Source organism: Microchirus variegatus (genome assembly GCF_963457635.1).
Source record: "Microchirus variegatus genome assembly, chromosome: 8".
NCBI classification, from domain to species: Eukaryota; Metazoa; Chordata; class Actinopteri; order Pleuronectiformes; family Soleidae; genus Microchirus; species Microchirus variegatus.
The window spans coordinates 29,460,309-29,481,131 of NC_139809.1; the positions used below are offsets into that span (position 1 = coordinate 29,460,309).

At 39.9% G+C, this 20,823-nt stretch overlaps 2 protein-coding genes across 2 annotated transcripts in view; both read left to right on the plus strand.

The window, feature by feature from the left end:
• znf423 (zinc finger protein 423) overlaps nucleotides 1-15,531 on the plus strand; it is a gene marked incomplete at both ends in the record, with an annotated part of 198,200 nt that extends 182,669 nt beyond the window's left edge. Inside the window, one exon of the mRNA XM_083894314.1 lies at nucleotides 15,502-15,531. Within this exon, the coding sequence (XP_083750440.1) occupies nucleotides 15,502-15,531 (30 nt within the window). The remainder of the gene's footprint in view (nucleotides 1-15,501) is intronic.
• Nucleotides 15,532-17,512: 1,981 nt separating this feature from the next.
• LOC310931205 (plasmanylethanolamine desaturase 1) overlaps nucleotides 17,513-20,823 on the plus strand; it is a gene marked incomplete at both ends in the record, with an annotated part of 31,070 nt that continues 27,759 nt past the window's right edge. Inside the window, 1 exon segment of the mRNA XM_083894315.1 lies at nucleotides 17,513-17,672. Within this exon segment, the coding sequence (XP_083750441.1) occupies nucleotides 17,513-17,672 (160 nt within the window).

A 20,823-nucleotide genomic window follows, 5' to 3' on the forward strand; every position in this document is an offset into this window, starting at 1 on the left:
AAAGGTAGAGGTAAGTATGTAGAGATAGGTAAGTAGATGTAGGTAGGTAAGTAGAGGTAGATAGGTAGGTAGAGGTAGGTATGTAGAGGTTGGTAGATGTGGGTAGTTAAGTAGAGGTAGGTAGTTAAGTAGAGGTGGGTATAGGTAGTTAAGTAGAGTTAGGTAGGTATGTAGAGGTAGGTATGTAGAGGTAGGTATGTAGAGGTAGAGATAGGTAGCTAAGTAGAGGTAGGTAAAGGTAGAGGTAGGTAGTTAAGTAGAGGTAGTTAGGTAAAGGTAGAGGTAGGTAAAGGTAGAGTTAAGTATGTAGAGATAGGTAAGTAGATGTAGGTAGGTAAGTAGAGGTAGTTAGGTAAAGGTAGAGGTAGGTAAAGGTAGAGTTAAGTATGTAGAGATAGGTAAGTAGATGTAGGTAGGTAAGTAGAGGTAGATAGGTAGGTAGAGGTAGGAAGGTAAAGGTAGAGGTAGGTATGTAGAGGTTGGTAGATGTGGGTAGTTAAGTAGAGGTAGGTAGTTAAGTAGAGGTGGGTATAGGTAGTTAAGTAGAGTTAGGTAGGTATGTAGAGGTAGAGATAGGTAGCTAAGTAGAGGTAGGTAAAGGTAGAGGTAGGTAGTTAAGTAGAGGTAGGTAAAGGTAGAGATAGGTAGGTATGTAGAGGTAGGTATAGGTAGTTAAGTAGAGGTAGGTAGGTATGTAAAGGTAGAGATAGGTAGGTAGGTAAAGGTTGAGGTAGGTAGGTAGATAGTTAAGTAGAGGTTGGTAGGTAGGTATAGGTAGAGATAGGTAGGTAGGTAGAGGTAGGTAGATGTGGGTAGTTAAGTAGAGGTAGGTAGTTAAGTAGAGGTGGGTATAGGTATAGGTAGGTAGTTAAGTAGAGTTAGGTAGGTATGTAGAGGTAGGTATGTAGAGGTAGAGATAGGTAGCGAAGTAGAGGTAGGTAGGTAGGTTGGTAGGTAAGAAGGTAGGTAGGTATGTGGGTAGGTATAGGTAGAGATAGGTAGGTATGTAGAGGTAGGTAGGTATAGGTAGTTAAGTAGAGGTAGATAGGTATGTAGAGGTAGAGATAGGTAGGTAGGTAAAGGTAGAGGTAGGTAGGTAGATAGTTAAGTAGAGGTAGGTAAAGGTAGAGTCCAAAACTTGCTTTTCATTGATGCAGATGGATGAAAAACTGGTTGAAGTCTCACCTGTTTTGCTGCGTTTCACAGTTCATGGTTCACCAGTGTTTTCACAGACAAACACGTCCTGTATGTAGCTTTTAAATATAGACGCTTGTACACCTCTGTCACTAAGTTCTGTTGAGCACAGAGAATTATTTTATGATAGAGAAATTGTGATTATTTGGAGTATTGTTTGGCTTGTTTGTCCTCCTTCATTTTTATTTTACTCATACGACATAGTTATTGGATTTTTTTTTTTTCCTTTTTTTAGCTCAGCGCTGCAATAAGAACAATGTAAAAAGTTACTACTTGAACCATGTGTGAAAAACAGCAGAGTCTGTGTCCTCAGTGTGTGAATGTGAGACGTGGTGGACACTGTGTTAATGCTGCGCACACACACACACACACACACACACACACACACACACACACACACACACACACACACACACACACACACACACACACACACACACACACACACAAAGTCCAAACATCTCAGACCATGTTCCAGTTTAAAGTGAACAGCAGCTCATCTTCACCCTCTCCCCCCCCCCCCCCTCAGTCCCAGATGGACCAGCCTCTATACATATTTCAGCCCCTCTCCTCTCTTCCTCTCCCCAGTGAAACATAAATAGTGCAGACGTAAGCTGGTAAATAAGAGATGCGTGTGTGTGTGTGTGTGTGTGTGTGTGTGTGTGTGTGTGTAAATAAGAAATGCTGTAGCCCTGATCAGTGAGGTTCTTCTGGATCTTCACACACTCTTATTTTTTATTTCTTTCCTTTGTTTCTATTATTATTGTTGTTGTTATAATAGTACATTAATGCTAATATAACTTAATTATTGTTTCTTCTTCTTACACTTCCCTCCTTCTTTCCCTTTTTCTTCCCTTCCTTCCTCCCTCTTTTCTTTCTTCCTGTTTCCTTTCTTCCTTCCTGTCTTCTTCACACATTCTTTTCTTTATGTCCTTCCTTCTTTCCTCCCACGCTTCCTCCTTTCTTTCCTTTTTTCCTTCCTCAATCTTTTTTCTTAACTTCCTTGTTTCATTCATTCCTCTCTTCCTCACATCCTCTTTTCTTGATTTCCTTCCTCCCTCATTTCTTTCTTTCCTTCCCCTTTTCTTCCCTTCATTCCTCCTTTCTTTCCTTCCTCCCTCTTTTCTGTGTTAACTTCCTGTTTCCTTCCTTCCTCTCTTCCTGTCACTCTCTTTTCTGTATTTCCTTCCTTCCCCTTTTCTTCCCCTCCTTTGTTTCGCATTTCCGTCCTTTCACTTCTTCTTTATTTCCTTCTTCCCCTCCTTCCCCCCTCTCTCCATCTTTCCTTCCTTCCTTCCTTCCTTCCTTGTCTCCTCTCTCCCTCTCTAACGTTCCCTGTCCGTCTCCTTGGTCTTCACATCTTCACGTCTTCAGCCTCTAGGGGGAGCTCTCCTGTCTCCTCTTCATGTTTACCTCCATCTTCTCCTCCACTCTCATCCCTGCTTTTGTCTGTTTCCTCTTCCTCTTCCTCTTCGTCAGTGGAGCTGCAGTTTTCTGAAGCTTCAGTAAATGTTTAAACACACACACACGCATACACACAACACACACACACACACTGAGTTAAATCATGTCAACAATGTTAAATAAAGACTTTTAAACACGTTAGCTACCTTTAAACATACATCTTTATTTAATAATATTTCTGAAAGTTGGAATGAAAACGATATTTAAATCGAGCAAAAAGTGAAAACATTTCAAGGTAAATAGTTCATTACCTGCAGTTCAGATCAGGGTAAGAAGAGTGTGTGTTTGTGTGTGTGTGTCTGTGTCTGTCTCTGTGTGTGTGTGTGTGTGTCTGTGTCTGTGTGTCCGTGTGTGTGCGTTCCGTCTATGAATAATGTTGTCTTTGTCTTTGTCTGAATCTAAGAGCCTCACTGTCTCCCTCTAACTGAATTATGGAAAAGTGTGGATGTGGCTGAACTGGCAATAGGGCTTTGTGTGTGTGTGTGTGTGTGTGTGTGTGTGTGTCTGTGTGTGTGTGTGTGTGTGCGCACTGAGTTGTGTCAAGTGTGTACTCTCTGATCCATGTATCCCTTGGCTGTGTGCATGTCTGTATAATGTGTGTGCGTTTGTGTGTGAGTGTGTTGGTATGCGCGTGTGTGTGTGTGTGTGTGTGTGTGTGTGTGTGTGTCTGTGTGTGTCTGTGTGTGTGTGTGTGAATTTGATCCGTAGATCCCTGTGGCGTTCCGGGGAGCGTACTCAGCTGCCCCACTGCTCACTGGGAGAGACTGCGTTATTAGAATGGGGACCTGGGAGACACACACACACACACACACATGCGCGCACACACACACACACACAGTCTTACCTCCCTGAATCCCTGGACCTGGAGCTGTTTGCAGCTGGGAGACGAGCAGACAGACAGACAGACGGAAACAAAAAGAGATTCAAAACAAAAGCGAGAGGAGACGGAACGTATGAACGAGATCCCGCCTCCACACACTGTCTTAACACAAATACAACACAACAAATACAACACAACAGCTAATACGACACAACAACTAATACAACACAACAGCTAATACAACACAAAAGCTAATATCACTCAACAAATACAACACAACAACTAATACAACACAGCATAAAATACAAGACAGCAACTAATACAGCAGAAAATACAACACAACAATTAATACAACACAACAGCAAATACAACACAACATAAAATACAACTAATACAACACAACATAAAATACAACACAACAACTAATACAACAGCAAATACAACACAACAATGAATACAACACAACAGAAAATACAACACAAGAGAAAATACAACACAACAGCAAATACAACACAACAACTAATACAACACAACAGAAAATACAACATAACTAATACAACACAGCAACTAATACAACACAACAGAAAATACAGCAGAAAATACAACACAACAGCAAATACAACACAACAACTAATACAACACAACAGAAAATACAGCAGAAAATACAACACAATAGCAAATACAACACAACAGAAAATACAACACAATAGCAAATACAACACAACAAGAAATGCAGCTGAAAATACAACACAACAGCAAATACATCACAACAGCAAATACAACACAACAACAAATACAACACAACAACAAATACAATAGAAACTACAACACAGCAGAAAATACAACACAACAGCAAAAACAAGACAACAACTAATACAACACAATATAAAATACAACACAACAGCAAAAACAAGACAACAAATACAACACAACAGCAAATCTATTTCCAAACAGATTTTAAACACATTGCAGACTTTCTTCTTTTCTGTCGTTTCTTCTTCATTCACTTCCTTCCTGTTTTCCAAGTGAGAGTAGAGCGAGTCTCCGCCTCCACACACTGTCTTACCACAAATACAACAACGACTACAACAACAAATACAACACAACATAAAATCTATTTCCAAACAGATTTTGAACACGTTTCTTCTCTCCTCTCGTTCTCCGACCGCCTGAGGAGAAAAACTGTGTGTTAAACTGTGTGTGTGTGTGTGTGTGTGTGTGTGTCTGTTAACACTGTCGCTATGTTGTGCAGCGTTCACCGTTTTCACACTGTGAATCGATGCAGAGCGAGTTTCTGTTCAGACGAGAAAGAGAGAGAAAAACTCTGCATGGGATCAGTTAATCATATATTTACGTGTGTGTTTGTTTATATATTTATACATGCCTACACCTGTGTGTGTGTGTGTGTGTGTGTGTGTGTGTGTGTGTGTGTGTTTGTGTGTGTGCGTGCGTGCGCGCGTACGTGTGTGTGTGTGTGTGCTTTTAGTGCGAGAAAGACAATAAAATAATGATTTTTTAGGAGGGAGAATTAGACGTAGAGTGGACAATGATACCTTTCACCCCAACCTGTCTTGGCACATGGCCGCTCATCTTTGAGTATGTCCAGTATCTCGAGATAATGTGTGTCGTGATTCTGTGCTAACGAAAACTGAAAATTGATAAAAAAAACATTTTGTGAACTGAGATAAAAGTAAAAACTAGAGTTTTAAAATGTTAAAATGTGTTTAGTTTGTCATCTTTGTACATTTATTTCATACATAAATAATCCTTTTGAGTTCATATGAAGTGCATTTATTTGTTTTTTCTCGACACAATACTACATATGACATATTATTACATATATAACACTAAAACTAATACAAACTAAACTAAAACTAAGCTAAAGACAAATAAAAACTAAGTAAAACTAAGTAAACGAAGCATTTACAAAAACTAGCAAAACTGCTGTAAAAACAAACTAAAACTAATTAATTCTAGAAATAAAAGCTAAAACTAATGAAAAATCATAAATTTTAACCTTGAAATTTAACGGATATAACGCTTGGTTTTCTTCAATAAATGACATTTAACACAGAACAATCAAAAAAAAGAGCCACTAAATCTCAGAATTTGCTAAATGTTTTGTCTGAAATTGTGATTTTGTTTTGCCAAAAAACACAAATAAACTTGATTTTGTATCTCAATAAGGACATAGTTAATTCCTGAGACCCTTTACCCTTACCTTAACCATCACAACTAAATGATTACCCCTTAAAACCAGGTCTTAACCCTGAAAAAGCCCTTTAAAATTGTGGGGCTCGGACAAAATATATAAATATATAGTACAAATACAAGTAAAACTAGCAAACCCGCTGTAAAAAACTAACTAAAACTAATTAATTCTAGGAATAAAAACCAAAACTAAGGAAAAATCATCAATTATAACCTTGATATTTAACGCGTACATTATTTTGACCCTTGGTCGTACTGTCTCTCTCTCTCTCTCTCTGTCGTTGACGCGAGATTCCGTGCAGAACAATGCGCGAGTAAAGTCAAGCAAGAGAGCGAACTTTTCAGACTTTTAACACTTTAGCTGCTGTGTTGTGTCAACACATGCGGTCCTTGAATTTGCGGGAATTGGACCTGGAAAGTCATGGAAACAAGCAAAACTTGAGCAGATTTTCTTAAAATTTGTATTTTCCATGTCTTTAATAGTTTGAAGTCACTTCCTGTTCCTGTCGTTTCCTTCTTCTTTCACTTCCTTCCTGTTGAGCGGAGACTGAACGTATGGACGAGTTCCGCCTCCACACACTGTCTTACCACAAATACAACACAATGAGAAAATGTATTTCCAAACGGATACTAAACACGTTTCCTACAGTTTTCTGCAGGTCCACGCGTGTGTTTGCCTTTGTCGTGGCATCCGTGTGTGTTCGCGCGTGCGTGCGTGTGTGTGTGTGTGTGTGTCGTGCTGTGAGTGTATCGCGCGGCTCGTGTTTTACTGCTGCAAACATGGCCGTTTGGGCCAATAGCAACAGGAGAGGGGGAACTCCCTGTGGCAGAAAGAGAGGGAGTTCAGCTCCAAACAGGACGTGGTTAGAGAGGTCACCCTGGGCGAGGAGGAGGAGGAGGAGGAGGAGGAGGAGGAGGAGGAGGAGGAGACACCGTCATCGTGACTTGGCTGGAAAAATGAGCGATGGAAACGCCGTAGGAAGCGTTTGACAGATAATTTAAAGATCACGTTCAGAGTGAGTGTGGAAAAACAGAGGGACGGCGAGGACAGAGAGGAGGAGGAGGAGGACGAGTGTGAGGAGGAGGAGGACGAGTGTGAGGAAGGCAGGGAATACGTGTCAGTGGGATAGAAAGAGCAGAGGGGTGGCGTTTATTTTTGATCTGCTCCTGAGGCAGCATCCTGTCCTGGACGGGTGGAGCTAAAGACGAGCCAGGGAGCAAAGGAAGCAGGCTAAGAAAACCCATCTGCTCGTCCAAGACACACACACACTTACACACACTTACACACACAGACACACACAGGTACAGACATAGATGCTCACTCTGGTGGAAGAGTGTCAACTCTGAGCTATAAATACACTGAAGCTAGAGAAGACCACTGAGGTGATTTTTCATTTAGAGTTAAAAACAGCAGTGGAGATGGAGCACACACACACACACACATTCTTGTACTTGCGGCATTCTGAGGACCGGGTATAAGTGCTGACAAAGTGAGGACCAGCTTTTCCACTTTATAAATCAACACAATTACAAATATCTACTTCATGAATGACATCTACAAAGAACTACTGGTTGCAGTACCATAACATGTCTGCAGGTGGAGCCCAAGAGCAAAAAGGGCTGGAAAACTTTTTAGACTTTTTATTTTTTTTGGGTCCAAAATTTGACAGAAACGTCATACTATACTATGTCGACTAAAATTTCAAAAAGATTTTTACCAAAAATGTTTAGGTCCATAATTTAACAAAAAATTAATGCAATACTATGTCATCCAAAAGTTAAAAAAAACATTTGAAAAAAACATTTGGTCCAAAATTTGACAAAAAAAAGTCATACTATACTATGTTGGCTAAATTAAAAAATATATTTTTTTGGGACAAATTGAGTATAGCATGTTATAGCAACCTAAGGAAGTGATTTCAATGAAAACAAAGTGAGGACCGGCCAAAATGTCCTCACTCCGTAAAAATGACCTCACTTTGTTGGTTTAAAAACCCTCACTGGTCCTCAGTATGCCGCAAGTACAAGAACACACACACACACACATTCTTGTACTTGCTGCATACTGAGGACTGGGTTGCTGACAAAGCGAGGACCAGCATTTCCACTTTGTAAATCAACACAATTACAAATATCTACTCAAAGAACTACTGGGTGCAGTACCATAAAATGTCTGCAGGTGGAGCCCCAGAGCAAACAGTGTGTGAAACACCAGGGCTGGAAAACGGGTTTTTGTACCTAATTGAGGACTTGTGTTAAAAACAGAGTATAGCATGTTTACAACCTAAGGAAGTGATTTGAATGAAGACAAACATGAGGACCGGGCAAAATGTCCTCACTTTGTAAAAATGACCTCACTTTGTTGGTTAAAAACAAACCCCTCACTGGTCCTCAGTATGCTGCAACAGCCTAAACAAAGCCTGACTAACTGAACCACAGTTCAAATTCTACCCCTTATCTTAACCCAGGTCCTTTAATAAATGAGGTTCTGCCTCATTAGGACCAGGTTTTCACCAGAATATTCAGATTTAACACAAACACGTGAACGTAAACATCCTTTCTAACGCTGAAATGTGGGTAAAACATCAAATATTGCGATTTCAATTGATTTGTGATGATATTTTTGAAGTCTTTCGAAATTTTTGAAGTTTCGGTTCAGTATTTACAGATTTTTTACATATTTAAAAGACACGGAACTTAACAAAAGTAATCGTTTCTAAAAAAATTTTTTCTTAAATAAATGACATTTAACGTAGAACAATCAAAAAAAGAACTATTCAATCTTAGCATTTGCTCAATGTTTTGTCTGAAATTGATGATTTTGCTTTGCAAAAACACACATAAACCTGTTTTTGTACCTTAATAAGGACACCTCACCCTTTACCCTTTACCTTAACCGTAGATATAAATACACACACACACACACACACACACTTTGGCCCATAGCAGTTTTGGACCTGGACCTTTTGTTGTCATGGTAACAATAAATAAACACGTCAGGGTTAAACGGTACGATATTGATCGTCCGTCAATCAACTTCAACAACAGACTTTATTTATTCAGCATGCAAATGTAGATGATCTGTCCAAACCTCAGAGACGTGGGGACAACAAGGAGACATTAAAGGAGACACACTAACACACACTATAACACACACTATAACACACAGACACACACACAGTTTATGCATGTGATGCAGTAGAAAGAAGACAGAGGCAGATTAGATTTTCTCTTATCATCAGCAGCTTTTGGTTTTCCCTTCTGCCTTTTACCCATGGGACTGTGTGTGTGTGTGTGTGTGTGTGTGTGTGTGTGTAACTGGTATCCCTTATGTTGTGGGGACCTCATATCTGTTTACACAGTCACGTTATGGTAAATGACTACCTTTTAAAAGTCGAATACATGTTTTAAAGTCAGAGTTATAGTTTAAGGATTAGGCCAGTAGTGGTTAGGGTTAAGTGTTCTTGTATTTGTGGCTTTGTGAGGACCAAGATTCCTATAAACCATACAGAGTGAGGACCTTTTTGCGACTCCTCTGTTCTTTTAAGGGCTATTTGAGGGTTAAGACCTGGTTTTAGGGTTATATTTGGGTTTGGGTTAAGTTTAGGGTAAGTTTTGTTTGTGTGTGTGTACTCGTATTACTATCTTTGTGAGGTCCAAAATACTTAAAAAGGGCTTTTTCGGGGTTAAGAGTTGGTTTTAGGGTTAGGGTTACAGTTGGGTTTAGGTTAGTTATGTTGATGATGTGTCCTCACTACGATATACAAACAACCCTGTGTGTGTGTCTCCTGCAGTGTGTGTGTGTGTGTGTGTGTGATGCGACAGGGCCATATTTCCCCAGGGTCAGTGGCTCTGCAGACTTTAGCCTCGCTCTCTCCAAACAGTTTAGGGAGAAAAATGAAACACAATGACAGGTCTGAGGATGGACTGGTCTGGTCTGGTTTGGTTTGGTTTGGTTTGGCCCACAACACACACACACACACACGCACATGCACATAACCATGGGTTTGTATTCAGATGTGCGTCTAATTAATTAAGTCCAATCAGGAAGTGGGTTTTCACGAAACATGACAGGAAACGAGAAGCTTAAAAACAAACAACACTACAAAATAAAAGCACTTTATCCTGTTAATTATGGCTGAGGCCTTTATCTGAGCAGTTTTTATAATTTGTACATATTATCATTCTTTTTCTTTTTTTTCACCACATTCATATTTTAACTCTTCAAGCAGTTGAAGAAAAGGCTTTTATTGTGAAATAATATTTGCAGGCGTGGAGTTTCTTTGGTGATTTTTATTTTGTCGTTGTTGATGTTGATGTGGCATTATTTTAGTTTAGTTTTTGCTGCGTCCTTCGTCTGAAAACAGGCAAAACTATCAGACCTGACCGAGGGAGCGCTTGCGTGTATACAGCAGCAGAGCAGTGGCGAGCGGCGACGAGGAGAATTTATATCGATGAAGTGTTGAAAGAGCAGGGTTTTTTTTTTCCACAGTAGAATTCACGACTGAAACTTTTCAGCGGAAATGAACTTTTGTGTTCATTTCCTGTGGATATTTCACAATAAAAGTCTGCGGCTGTAGATATTTAAGTGTTTTTTTTAAATGATATTTTTTTTTTCTTAGTTTTCAAAATTTTCTATTCGTGTAAAAATGCAAAAACTAAAAAGTTTGGTCTTTATATTTACAACTTGAGGAAGTCGTGGACAAGGTGACACCTTCATTTACGTTGCTAGTTTGGCATTGATTAGTGTGTGTGTGTGTGTGTGTGTGTGTGTGTGTGTGTGTGATATGAAGTATAGAATAACATGTGGTCATCCACTTCTCCATTTCATCCCTCTCTCTCTCATCTTCCTCCTCCTTCTCTCCTCTGGGCTATTTCCAGCAGTCCACTGCAGCACTGCAAACATCCTCTAGGGAGTGACCATGTCCTCCCTCCTTTACTCCCTCCTTCCTTCCTCCCTTCTTCCCTTACTCCCTTCCTTCACCTCTCCCTTGCTCCATCTATTCCTCCCTGCCTCCCCTCCTTTTTCATCCCTCACTCTGTCTACAAATCAATACACCGGCAGTTAGACACGGAAAAGTTGGGGGGAAAACACACACACATTAACTTGCATTATTTTTCTAAACGTTCACCACACGTCACATTACCCTTAACTTTAACACAACTTCACCTTAAAATGTACATCATGTCCCTGTAACATGTGTAATACCAAGACACACACACACACACACGCATGCACGCGCACACACACACACTGTTCCTTGATAATTGTCATCTCACACTGAGGTCACATGAGGAGCAGTGGAGCTCCCTCTGCTGCTGCTGCTGCTGCTGCTGCTGCTTTTAACACAACTAGCCTGACCTCTGCTGGCCGTGATCGGAAGTGCAGGCGGTGAACTTGAGGATGGAGAGACAGTGGAAGAGGAAGGAAGAAAGGATGGAGAGAGAGAGAGAGAGAGAGGGAGAGTTTTCTATCATAATGGGGTCAGTGGCTCCCAACGAGATCTGCTTCCTCACGAGACACACACACACACACACACACACACACACACACACACACACACACACACACACACACACACACAGTGTCGTGTGTTGTCTTTGGACAGAGTCGTAGATGAAGCAGAGTGATGGACACTGTCACACACATTTTTCATTTAAAACACACACACACTCCGTCTCCTTCACACACACACACACACACACACACACACACACACACACACACACACACACACACACACACTGGAGGCTCAAACAAACACATGCACAGCCAGATAAGGGCCCACAGAATGACAAATAAGTATTTATCAACCCCAAACCACATACTATAATCCCTCTTTATTTCTCTCTCTGTCTCTCTCTCCACTTCATCCCTTCATCCTCTCCTCTTTCTTTCTCTCATCCGTTGCTCTTTTTCCTGTTCTTCTTCCCCGAGAACGTGAGATTAATCTGAGGAAGCTGCTTTTTTTGAGTGGTGGTGAGACGGGATTTGACGGGGGAAGATCTCACTGGGAATTGTGTGTGTGTGTGTGTGTGTGTGTGTGTGTGTGTGTGTGATAGAGTGTGTGAGAGAGAGAGAAAAGGGGGGATAGGGAATGATGTCTCGCAGGGAGACAGAGGAGAAGGAAACAAACAGCTTTCACCGCGATGCTCGCCAAGTTCCAAACCAGCAAATCCAGATTATCTAGAATTCAGTTCCCTATTGTAGCTGATATGAAACATCCACAGAGAACTGAGTGTGTGTGTGTGTGTGTGTGTGTGTGTGTTTATATCTCTATGAGGTCCCAAAAACTGTAAAAACCCATCTTTGAGGGCACATTTTGTCCAACTTTAAGGGTTAATCTAAGGGGTTTCGTCAATGATGGACGTGTCCTCACTAGGATGTAAAAACAAGTTTGAGTTTGTATTTGTTGTCTCAAACACTGACCTTGTCAGGACCAGTCGTCGTCGTCATGGAGACCAAAACCTGGTCCTAATGAGGGTAAGATCCTTATGTTCTGAAGAACTGGTGATAAAGTTCATCGTCAGTTGAGTTCCAGCAGATCTGATTGGTTGAACGGTGGTTAGTTAAAGGTTCACGTCGGTTTAACCATTAACTAGTTATGGTTAAGGTTTAGGATAACACTTTGATTGAGCTGTGCAAATGAATGGAAGTCAGTGTGTGTGTGTGTGTTTCAGGTAACATTTCAAGTCATTCCGAGATACTTTTTGTTTTTGAAACCAAACTCAGCTCACTGTCAAAGTGCAGCAAATGGGTCATTTCCTGATTTTCAAAACTTCATTAAAATTATTCCGTAAGAAATTTGCAAATATTTTAAACGGGTCCTTGTTCAGGGCGATGCCGACTATTATTATGGTAAATTTCAAGTCATTCCGAGATACTTTTTGTTTTTTTGAAGAAAGTCAGTTCACTGTCAAAGTGCATCAGGGCAGATGGATCATTTCCTGAATTTCAAAAATTAATTCAAATTATTCCCTTAAATTTCTTAAAAATATTTTCAACAGACCCTTGTTCAGGGTGATGCCGACTATTATGATGGTAAATTTCAAGTCGTTCTGAGATACTTTTTATTTTCGAGTGCATCAGGGCAAATGGATCATTTCCTGAATTTCAAAAATTAATTCAAATTATTCCTTAAGAGGTTTCCAAATATTTTCAACAGATCCTTGTTCAGGGCGATGCCGACTATTATGCTGGTAAATTTCAAGTCATTCCGAGATCAATGTAATGTCCTCAGAAGTCATGGAAACCAGTTTGCGAGTGTGTGTGTCTCATTACGCTTTCTTTCTGCTGGTGTGAGTTTTAATTTTAAAGAACGGTGTCTTCTTCTTCTTCTTCTTCTTCTTCTTCTTCTTCTTCTTCTTCTTCTTCTTCTTCTTCTTCTTCTTCTTCTTCTTCTCCGTCTTCTCGTTGTTGTTTTATTGTTGCGATCATGTATTGATGTCGCGCAGCGCTGACGTCTGCGGAGACGCGAGCGCAGTCGTCTCGGAGGGACAGAGACGGTTCTCTGTAAAATATTAATCGCAATATCAAAAAGACACCAGGGCTTCACACATGTGAATAAACAAATGGAGCTGCTGCTGCTGCTTATGATGATGCTGCTGCTGCTTATGCTGCTGCTACAACACATCAAACACAACACTTGCGTTCCTTTACAATGTGTCAGCGTTTACGACGTCCAACCACGTTCTGTTCTATCTAATAACAGATTTAGGACGCGTGACTATGTTTTTTGTGACGTTAATAACATGTTTTTGTAAGATTACAACATCTCGAACGACACTTAAAAGAAACCGAACACGTTTGTTTGTCATAATAACATTTTTGCAACACTTTTATAACGTTTTTAGGTCGTTTTGTGACATTAGTAACATTCTTGTGCCATTATGACATGTAAACAACATTTTGTTACACTCTTTGGCAACATAAGTGATGTTTTTTATAAATTGAAAACATACTGTAACACTTTAAGCTAATACAAGTCATTTTTTAGTAACATATAACACAACCTTTCTTTACATTTTACAGCAAAACGACATTTTACAACACTTTTTTGTGAATTTAGTTGCGTATTTTTGCTGATTTACTACATTTTTTAACACTTTTCGCTGACGTATGTGATTTTTTTTGTCATGTTAGTAACAATTGCTGACATGTTTTTATATAATTAAAACATTCTATAACATTTTAAGGTAATATAAGTCATTTTTGTGACATATTTAGTCACATATTCTCGTAATATTACAACATTGTTTTTACATTTTATAGCAAAACAACATTTTGTAACACTGTAGGTGACAAGTATGTGACATTTGTTTCATTTTTTTTTTACAGATTTAGTGCATTATTTAACTCTTGTTGGTAACTTTTTAACTTTAGCTCTGGAAACATTGCAACAATTCCTCATATGTTTTTATAAAATAACATTTTTATCACACTTTAAGGACATTTTTGTGACAGTTTTAGTCACATATTCCGCTAACATCACTACATTTCTTGATATTTTTACGGCAAAGCAACATTTTATAACACTTTTAGGTGATATAAGATATCTTTTAGTCACATGAGTTGCGCGTTTTTTGTGACATTAGTAACAGGATTTTGTAAAATGACAACATTCTTTGGGATATATTCTTCTAACGTCACTACATTTCTTGATATTTTTAGGTTTTTTTGCGATGATAGTTTCATATTTTTGCAAAAATGACCCAGTGTAGGTCACATCACTCACTTTTTGTGCACGTTAGTAACATTTACGGTACATTTTGTGTGGTACGAGTACGTCCTCTTTTCAGAAAAACATTGTCCGTATTTGTGCAGAACTTATACGAGTTATTTCTGATTGATTCGTGGTAATATAAGTCATTTTTGTGACATTTTTAGTAACATATTCTAATAATATTACAACACTAACCTTTTTTTTTTTACATTTTATAGCAAAACAACATTTTGTAACACTTTCAGGTGACAAGTTTGTGACATTAATTTCATATATTTACAGATTAAGTACATTATTTAACCCTTGTTGGTCACTTTTTGACTTATTCTGGAAACATTGCAACATTGCTTTTATAAAATGACAACATTTTAAGGTCATTGTAAGACATTTCTTGATATTTTTATGGTAAATCAACATTTTACAACAGTTTAAGGTGAGGTGAAGTTATTTTTTTTGCGATGATAATTTCATATTTTTGCGTGTTCTCCCTTTTTGTGCACGTTTTTTTGTAAAATTACTACATTTTATAACACTTGAAGGTCATTGTAAGTCATTTTTGTGACATATTCCTAACATGGTAACATTTCTTGATATTTTTATGGCCAATCAAGTTATTTTTTTGTGACGATAGTTTCATATTTTTGCAAAAATGACCCCGTGTATACTCACTTTTTGTGTGTTACGAGTCCCTCAGAAAAAACATTGTCCATATTTGTGCAGATATAATGTCATTTTTTTTTTTCCTTTTTTGGGGGCAGGAAATAATGGCTTTTTTTTTGTCTGGAAGAAACTTCCCAATATGAGTTATTTGTGATTCGCTCATTCGCTGGTTCTAATCTCGGTGTCGGCGGAGACCTGTGGATGAATTTAAAGTGCATTTGTTTTCTTCTGTTCTTTTTTCACCTCAGACTCGCTGCCGCTTTCTGCGGGAGGGCAGTTGTGTTTCTGTTCTCGTCTCTTCTATTATGGGCTGTTGTAAGGTGGTGGTGGGGGGGGGTGGTAGTGTGGAGAGCACTATACGCTCACGTAGCCCATTATTTCTCTCATCATGTGTTCTCCCCTCTCTCCCTCTCTCTCTTTCCCCTGCAGAACCACACACTGAGTCAGCACGCGCAGTGAGACCCGAGGCCCGGCAGGATCTCTGGGCTCAGCCCGGGGCCCCCCGACCCCGCCGCCGACGGGGGGGGGGCCCCCATCTCCACATCACAGCCAATCAAAGTGTCATTTGCTACTCACATGTAAAACTCTAACGATCGCGCCACTGGGCGCGGCTATTAGACGCAGCGGGGGGGGGGGGGGGCGGTGGTGGGGGGGGGGAATATTAATGGGATATGCTATTAAATAAAGAAAGAGGGGTGGGAGGGGGGGGGCGAGCGAGATGAAGGAAACAGAAAAGAATAAAAAATAAAGGTATTGTACGTGCAGTATTTTTTATCAACCCCCTCCCTCCAGCTTCACTCCCCACTCATCCATTTTTTTTTTTTTTTTTTTTTAACAAATAGGAGAAGAAAACACCGCCTTGTGTTGAGATTTTTTTTTTTTTTTTTTTTAAACTAGATGTTAGAACGCGTCACTTTCTCGTCCCCTCGGTTGTTTGTTGTATTCATAGGTGCCAATGTCTTTCTTTCTGTCGCGTTCAGCCTCAGCCGCGCTTATTTCTCTGTATTCTCATTCTTTTGTTTCGGGTTAATTTCTCGCCGTCCGTAGGTACTCGTGCCGTGTTGTGTGATCGTTTGTTTTGCCAGTCGTAAAAAGAAGAAGAAGAAGAAGAAGAAGAAAAAAAAAATCCACTCCTTTTCTCCCGCCAACAAACTCGCCTTTTTATGATTATTGTTATATTATATATATTTTTTTCCTTTTTGTAATTACTATGAAGAAAAAAGAAAAAAAAAGGACATCGGACAAAATAAAGTGGAGAAAAACCGAACAGATGTTTCTTTTTCTTTTTTGGTTTTCTGTTTTTTCCCCCCCCCCCCAGTCTCCGGTCTCTGTGGGGGCTGTTGGTTCTGGTTATTGTACAAATGAATATCATGGATTTCAGTGCGTCTGGTCAATGACTGCTTTTTAAATGTGAATTAACCAGATTGCAATAATCTAGTACAGAAAAAAAGGATAAAACAAATAAATAAATGACAAATAAAAACAAAACTCTCCTCCTGTGTGACATGCATTTATTTCTTATTTCGCCTTTAACTGTGTTGTTATGTGTATAATACAATAAAAAAAGCATTATTTATTTATTATTTCTTGATTTAATTAAGTATTTGGCTCAGAAAATGATAAAATGATTCAGTTTTAATGATTTATTTGTTTTATGGGGCAAAGAAACTGGAGGAAATTCACTTTTAAGTCGTTGTCTGGATGCATATATTTTATTTTTTGCAGTGTGATCCTCTGTTTCATCTGCATCCAAGTGTTTGGACGGCGAAGTTGCAGAGGGCTCAAATGACCTGGAGGTCACTGAGCGTCCAGTTTGGCCAGTAGGGGGCGGTCAAGGGAAAAAAAGAGTCAAATTTATTTGAGAAAAAGCAACTGACGGGAGATACGAGCTTAAAATGATATCACAATATTCCACCCTGATGTCTCCATGGCCTTGTTTGTGACGCAATTTTAAATTAAAAGTGTTTGTTTTGATGTAGAATGACACAATAAAAAACATGCAAAACAGGTTTGGCCTGGATTTAGAGTCCTTACAAGGACAGTAATGCTAACCTGTGTGTGTGTGTTAGCTAGCTAGCCACCTGTGTTTACAGTAGGTAGCAGTTTAAAAAGAGCCTTGATACGAATAAATGTCTGTGTAAACACATACACAGACAATTATATGTGAAAATTGTGTGGGTCACGTGATAGCGTTTTAAACAATTATAAACCGTTTTAAACGGTTATAAACAGTTTAAACGGTGTACGCTGATGTGTGTGTGTGTTTCCGGGTGGCGCGTGCATCCCTTGCTAGCATCCCGACAACAACAACAACCGTCTCCGTTAAACCAAAACAAAACAAAACCAGCCCGGTGCGTTTCGTGTTACACATGTTTAATTAATGTCTAGTAGCTGAGAGGCTGAAGCGGGAGGTGGGGCAGCGGGGGCAGGAGACGAGACAATGCCCGCGTCGCTTCTCTCCGTGACCGACATTAGGCACCGGTCCATGGCGGAGGAGGATCCGAACGGCAACGAGCACGGGGCGGCTGCACGCAGCGCGGCGCCTCGCTGGGGACCGCAGCACGCCGGGGCTCGACAGCTGGCGCGGCTCTACTCTCCCGGTGAGAACAGTGTTCCTTCAGTGATGTTGTTGTTGTTGTTACGACGGCTGCTGTTGTTGTTGTCACCTGCTCTGTCGGTACCGAGGCCTAAAAACTGATGCTGATGATGCTGAGGATGTTCACACACCTGTTCACTCCCTGCTAACACATTAGCCTACAGGCTAATCACACGCTATAAGTCATTTATGACGCAGTGCAAAACTATTTGTGTTGCTAATAGAGCACAACAGACAACAACCTGCTATTTAACCTGCGGTTAATTACTGAATTAAAGGGCTAGCTCAGGTTTCTGAGTTGTTTTATGAGATATAAACACAATAAACTGCCCCTGTTTTCATGGTTTTAGCCTGGGAACCGAACACTATAGTGGCGCTTTTCCACGATGCAGTTCTAGCACTACTTTCCAAGTCAATACAACTTTATTCATAAAGCACTATTTGCGTTAGTACGTGGTCCTTTTTTTTGGGTACCTGCTTTTGCAGATACTAAAAAATGTCTTTGACAACTGTAGGTTGGTTAAAAAGACTTAAAACATCATAAAACTAGAATAAAAATAGTGATATCGTCTATGGATCATCACGCCCAAACTCACTTGTTCCTTGTCCCCATTGCGGACATTTCCTGAAAATTTCATCCATATCCGTCCATGACTTTTTGAGTTATGTTGCTAGCTGCTAGCTAACAGACAGACAAACAAACTCTGGCGAAAAACATATACGTCCTTGGCGGAGGTCAAACATGCGTTAATCTCCGACATTTAGCAAAGGAAATGTCTAAATATAGAGAATCGATATTTAGCGACAACACTGCTGAAAGTGACACAAACTATTAATGAGCTAAAAATGCTGATTTTCTCTAGGGACTTTGGTGCAGAACTGAGTTTGGCTAGCAAAACAGCTCATTCACAGTGAGCTAAGGCAGCGACGGAGATACTTCCAGACTTCAGCAGGTGTAGAGTTTTTCCATACCGACTGGCAGCCATTATTCTCAGTGAGTGTGAATACGTAGGACCTTGTGTTGGTTCACTGTGATGCGTTCGGCTAAGTCATTGTTGATAATACCTCATACGACCCTGCTGTCAACAGACAACTGTTTCAGTCTGCGGCGTTCTGACAAAGCCTGTTACTCGTATTTGCTGCTCGACCAATATGTTCACACTAGGTGTGTTTATTTCAATTTGCACACTAAAAAACTAACTGGATATGTAGCTATAAATCTTACAATTCATAAAAAAGACTTGATGGAGTTGGAAAAATTGGCAGAACGATAGAAGGTAAACAGATTCATCGAATAAAGAATGGCGTTTACCAAATTAACCGGACGACTACTCAACCTGTAAAAGTTCATTTTGAAGGTTTTGGAAAAATAAACCCATTGATTTGATTCGGGTTATCGTAGCTTGGACCTGGAGCAAAGTAGTTTGACTGTTAAGTAGAGCTGCAACTAACGATTATTTTCTAGATTAATCTTTAATTTAATTACAGTTTAGTCTATAAAATATGACAAAATGTTGGTGAGCTGCAAGCTTGTCCTCACGACTTATTACAGCTAATGATTATTTTTACGATTAATCGATGGACCGTTGATCAGTGTTTGTCAAACCCGGAAATGACGATGTTCTCGAATGTCTTTTGTTTTTGTCCACAAACCAAAATGATTCAGTTTGAATGATTTCTTTGTTTATGTGGAGCTAAGAAACAACGAAAATATTCACATTTTAAGAAGCTAAAACGATCTGAAATCTTATTTTGATCATAAAAAAAGCTTCAAATATTTCAAATGAATTGTTTCAGCTCTACTGTTAATCCCATAACTGTCCAACTGCCAGGCTTCAAACTTGGCAGTTGACTTAAGAAAAGCGCCCACGTTGACATTGTTTGGATAAAAGATGCGGTGGATATCGTGCAACAGATATGATATCGCTAATAGAGCAGATATTCCATTCATCTTTTCCGTCTGTTAGTTAAATGGTGCGTTGGACGGGCTTGAAACTTGGCATTTGACTTGAGTCGATGTTGACATCGTTTGGAGAACAAATCTGTTTAAAATACTCATAATTTGTCCAGTTTTAGTGACGTCTACTCAAATTGAAGGTATACCAACATTCCGACGGTCTGTTGTTCCTTTCAAATCAAACCCCCAAATCCAGTCGGCTTGTGTTTAAAAATGCTCCTTGCAGCCGAACACCTCAGGTAGAAGGCCTTCGCTCCCACAGGGTCCATGCATTTGTTTTCTAGACGCTGCTCAAGTTGTTGCCTTCAGCCTGGATGGGCTTCTATAGTCCTAGGACAAAATCAATATCTGTGACAAAGTCTACAGCGGTAATCCTCACATCCAGTCCTTGGGGGAGGCTCTGAGCATTGCTGGCTTATTTTTTTTATTCTTTCTCTGAGTTGAAATTCACCTGGCATCCCAGACTATGGTCTATATAAATCTCTGATTAGGCATCTGGAATGAGAACGGGCCTGGTAGAATAAAACATAAGCAGCGGTCTGGACCTCGGGGGGACTGGAGTTTCAGGGCGGTTGCTTGGTGCACAGGCTACAGACACTTTGATGAAAAGACAGTGGTGCTTCCAGAATTCCAGTCTGCCTTCCATCAGCACAAAGTGTGTGACCCTGAAGCCACGCGTACTGTAATTGTGGCGCGTTGTGGCCTTGTTAAACATCTCCCATTAGTTAGCACACACTTCCTGCTGCTCTTTTCAGTGCTGTTTTTTTCCACCACAGACACAAACTGAGCAGTGGATTCCTAACCACTCATTACTCTGCTAAACCCGCTCATGGATTACTGATCTGTTCTCATACTATTTAAAGGTGCATTATGTAATAAATCTAAAGCAACTGGCCATAAAATCCTCCTAATATGTCACAGAGACTCAGGAAAAATGTTCATATAACAAACTGAACTCACCAACAACAACAGTACGAACAAAATATTTGCATTAAAAAAAAAATTGTTTTTGGCATGGGGCGCCACCTACCGCCATCTACCAATCATTGCAGTCAGTAGAGCCTCAGCTGCCGAGCAACCACGGGTTGCCAGTTACGTCAGAAAACGAAACCTAAAAGACCTTACATATGGCACCTTTAAGATTTCTGCATGTAAATTATGTCAGAACGACAATGTTTTGTATAATAGTGGTAGATTA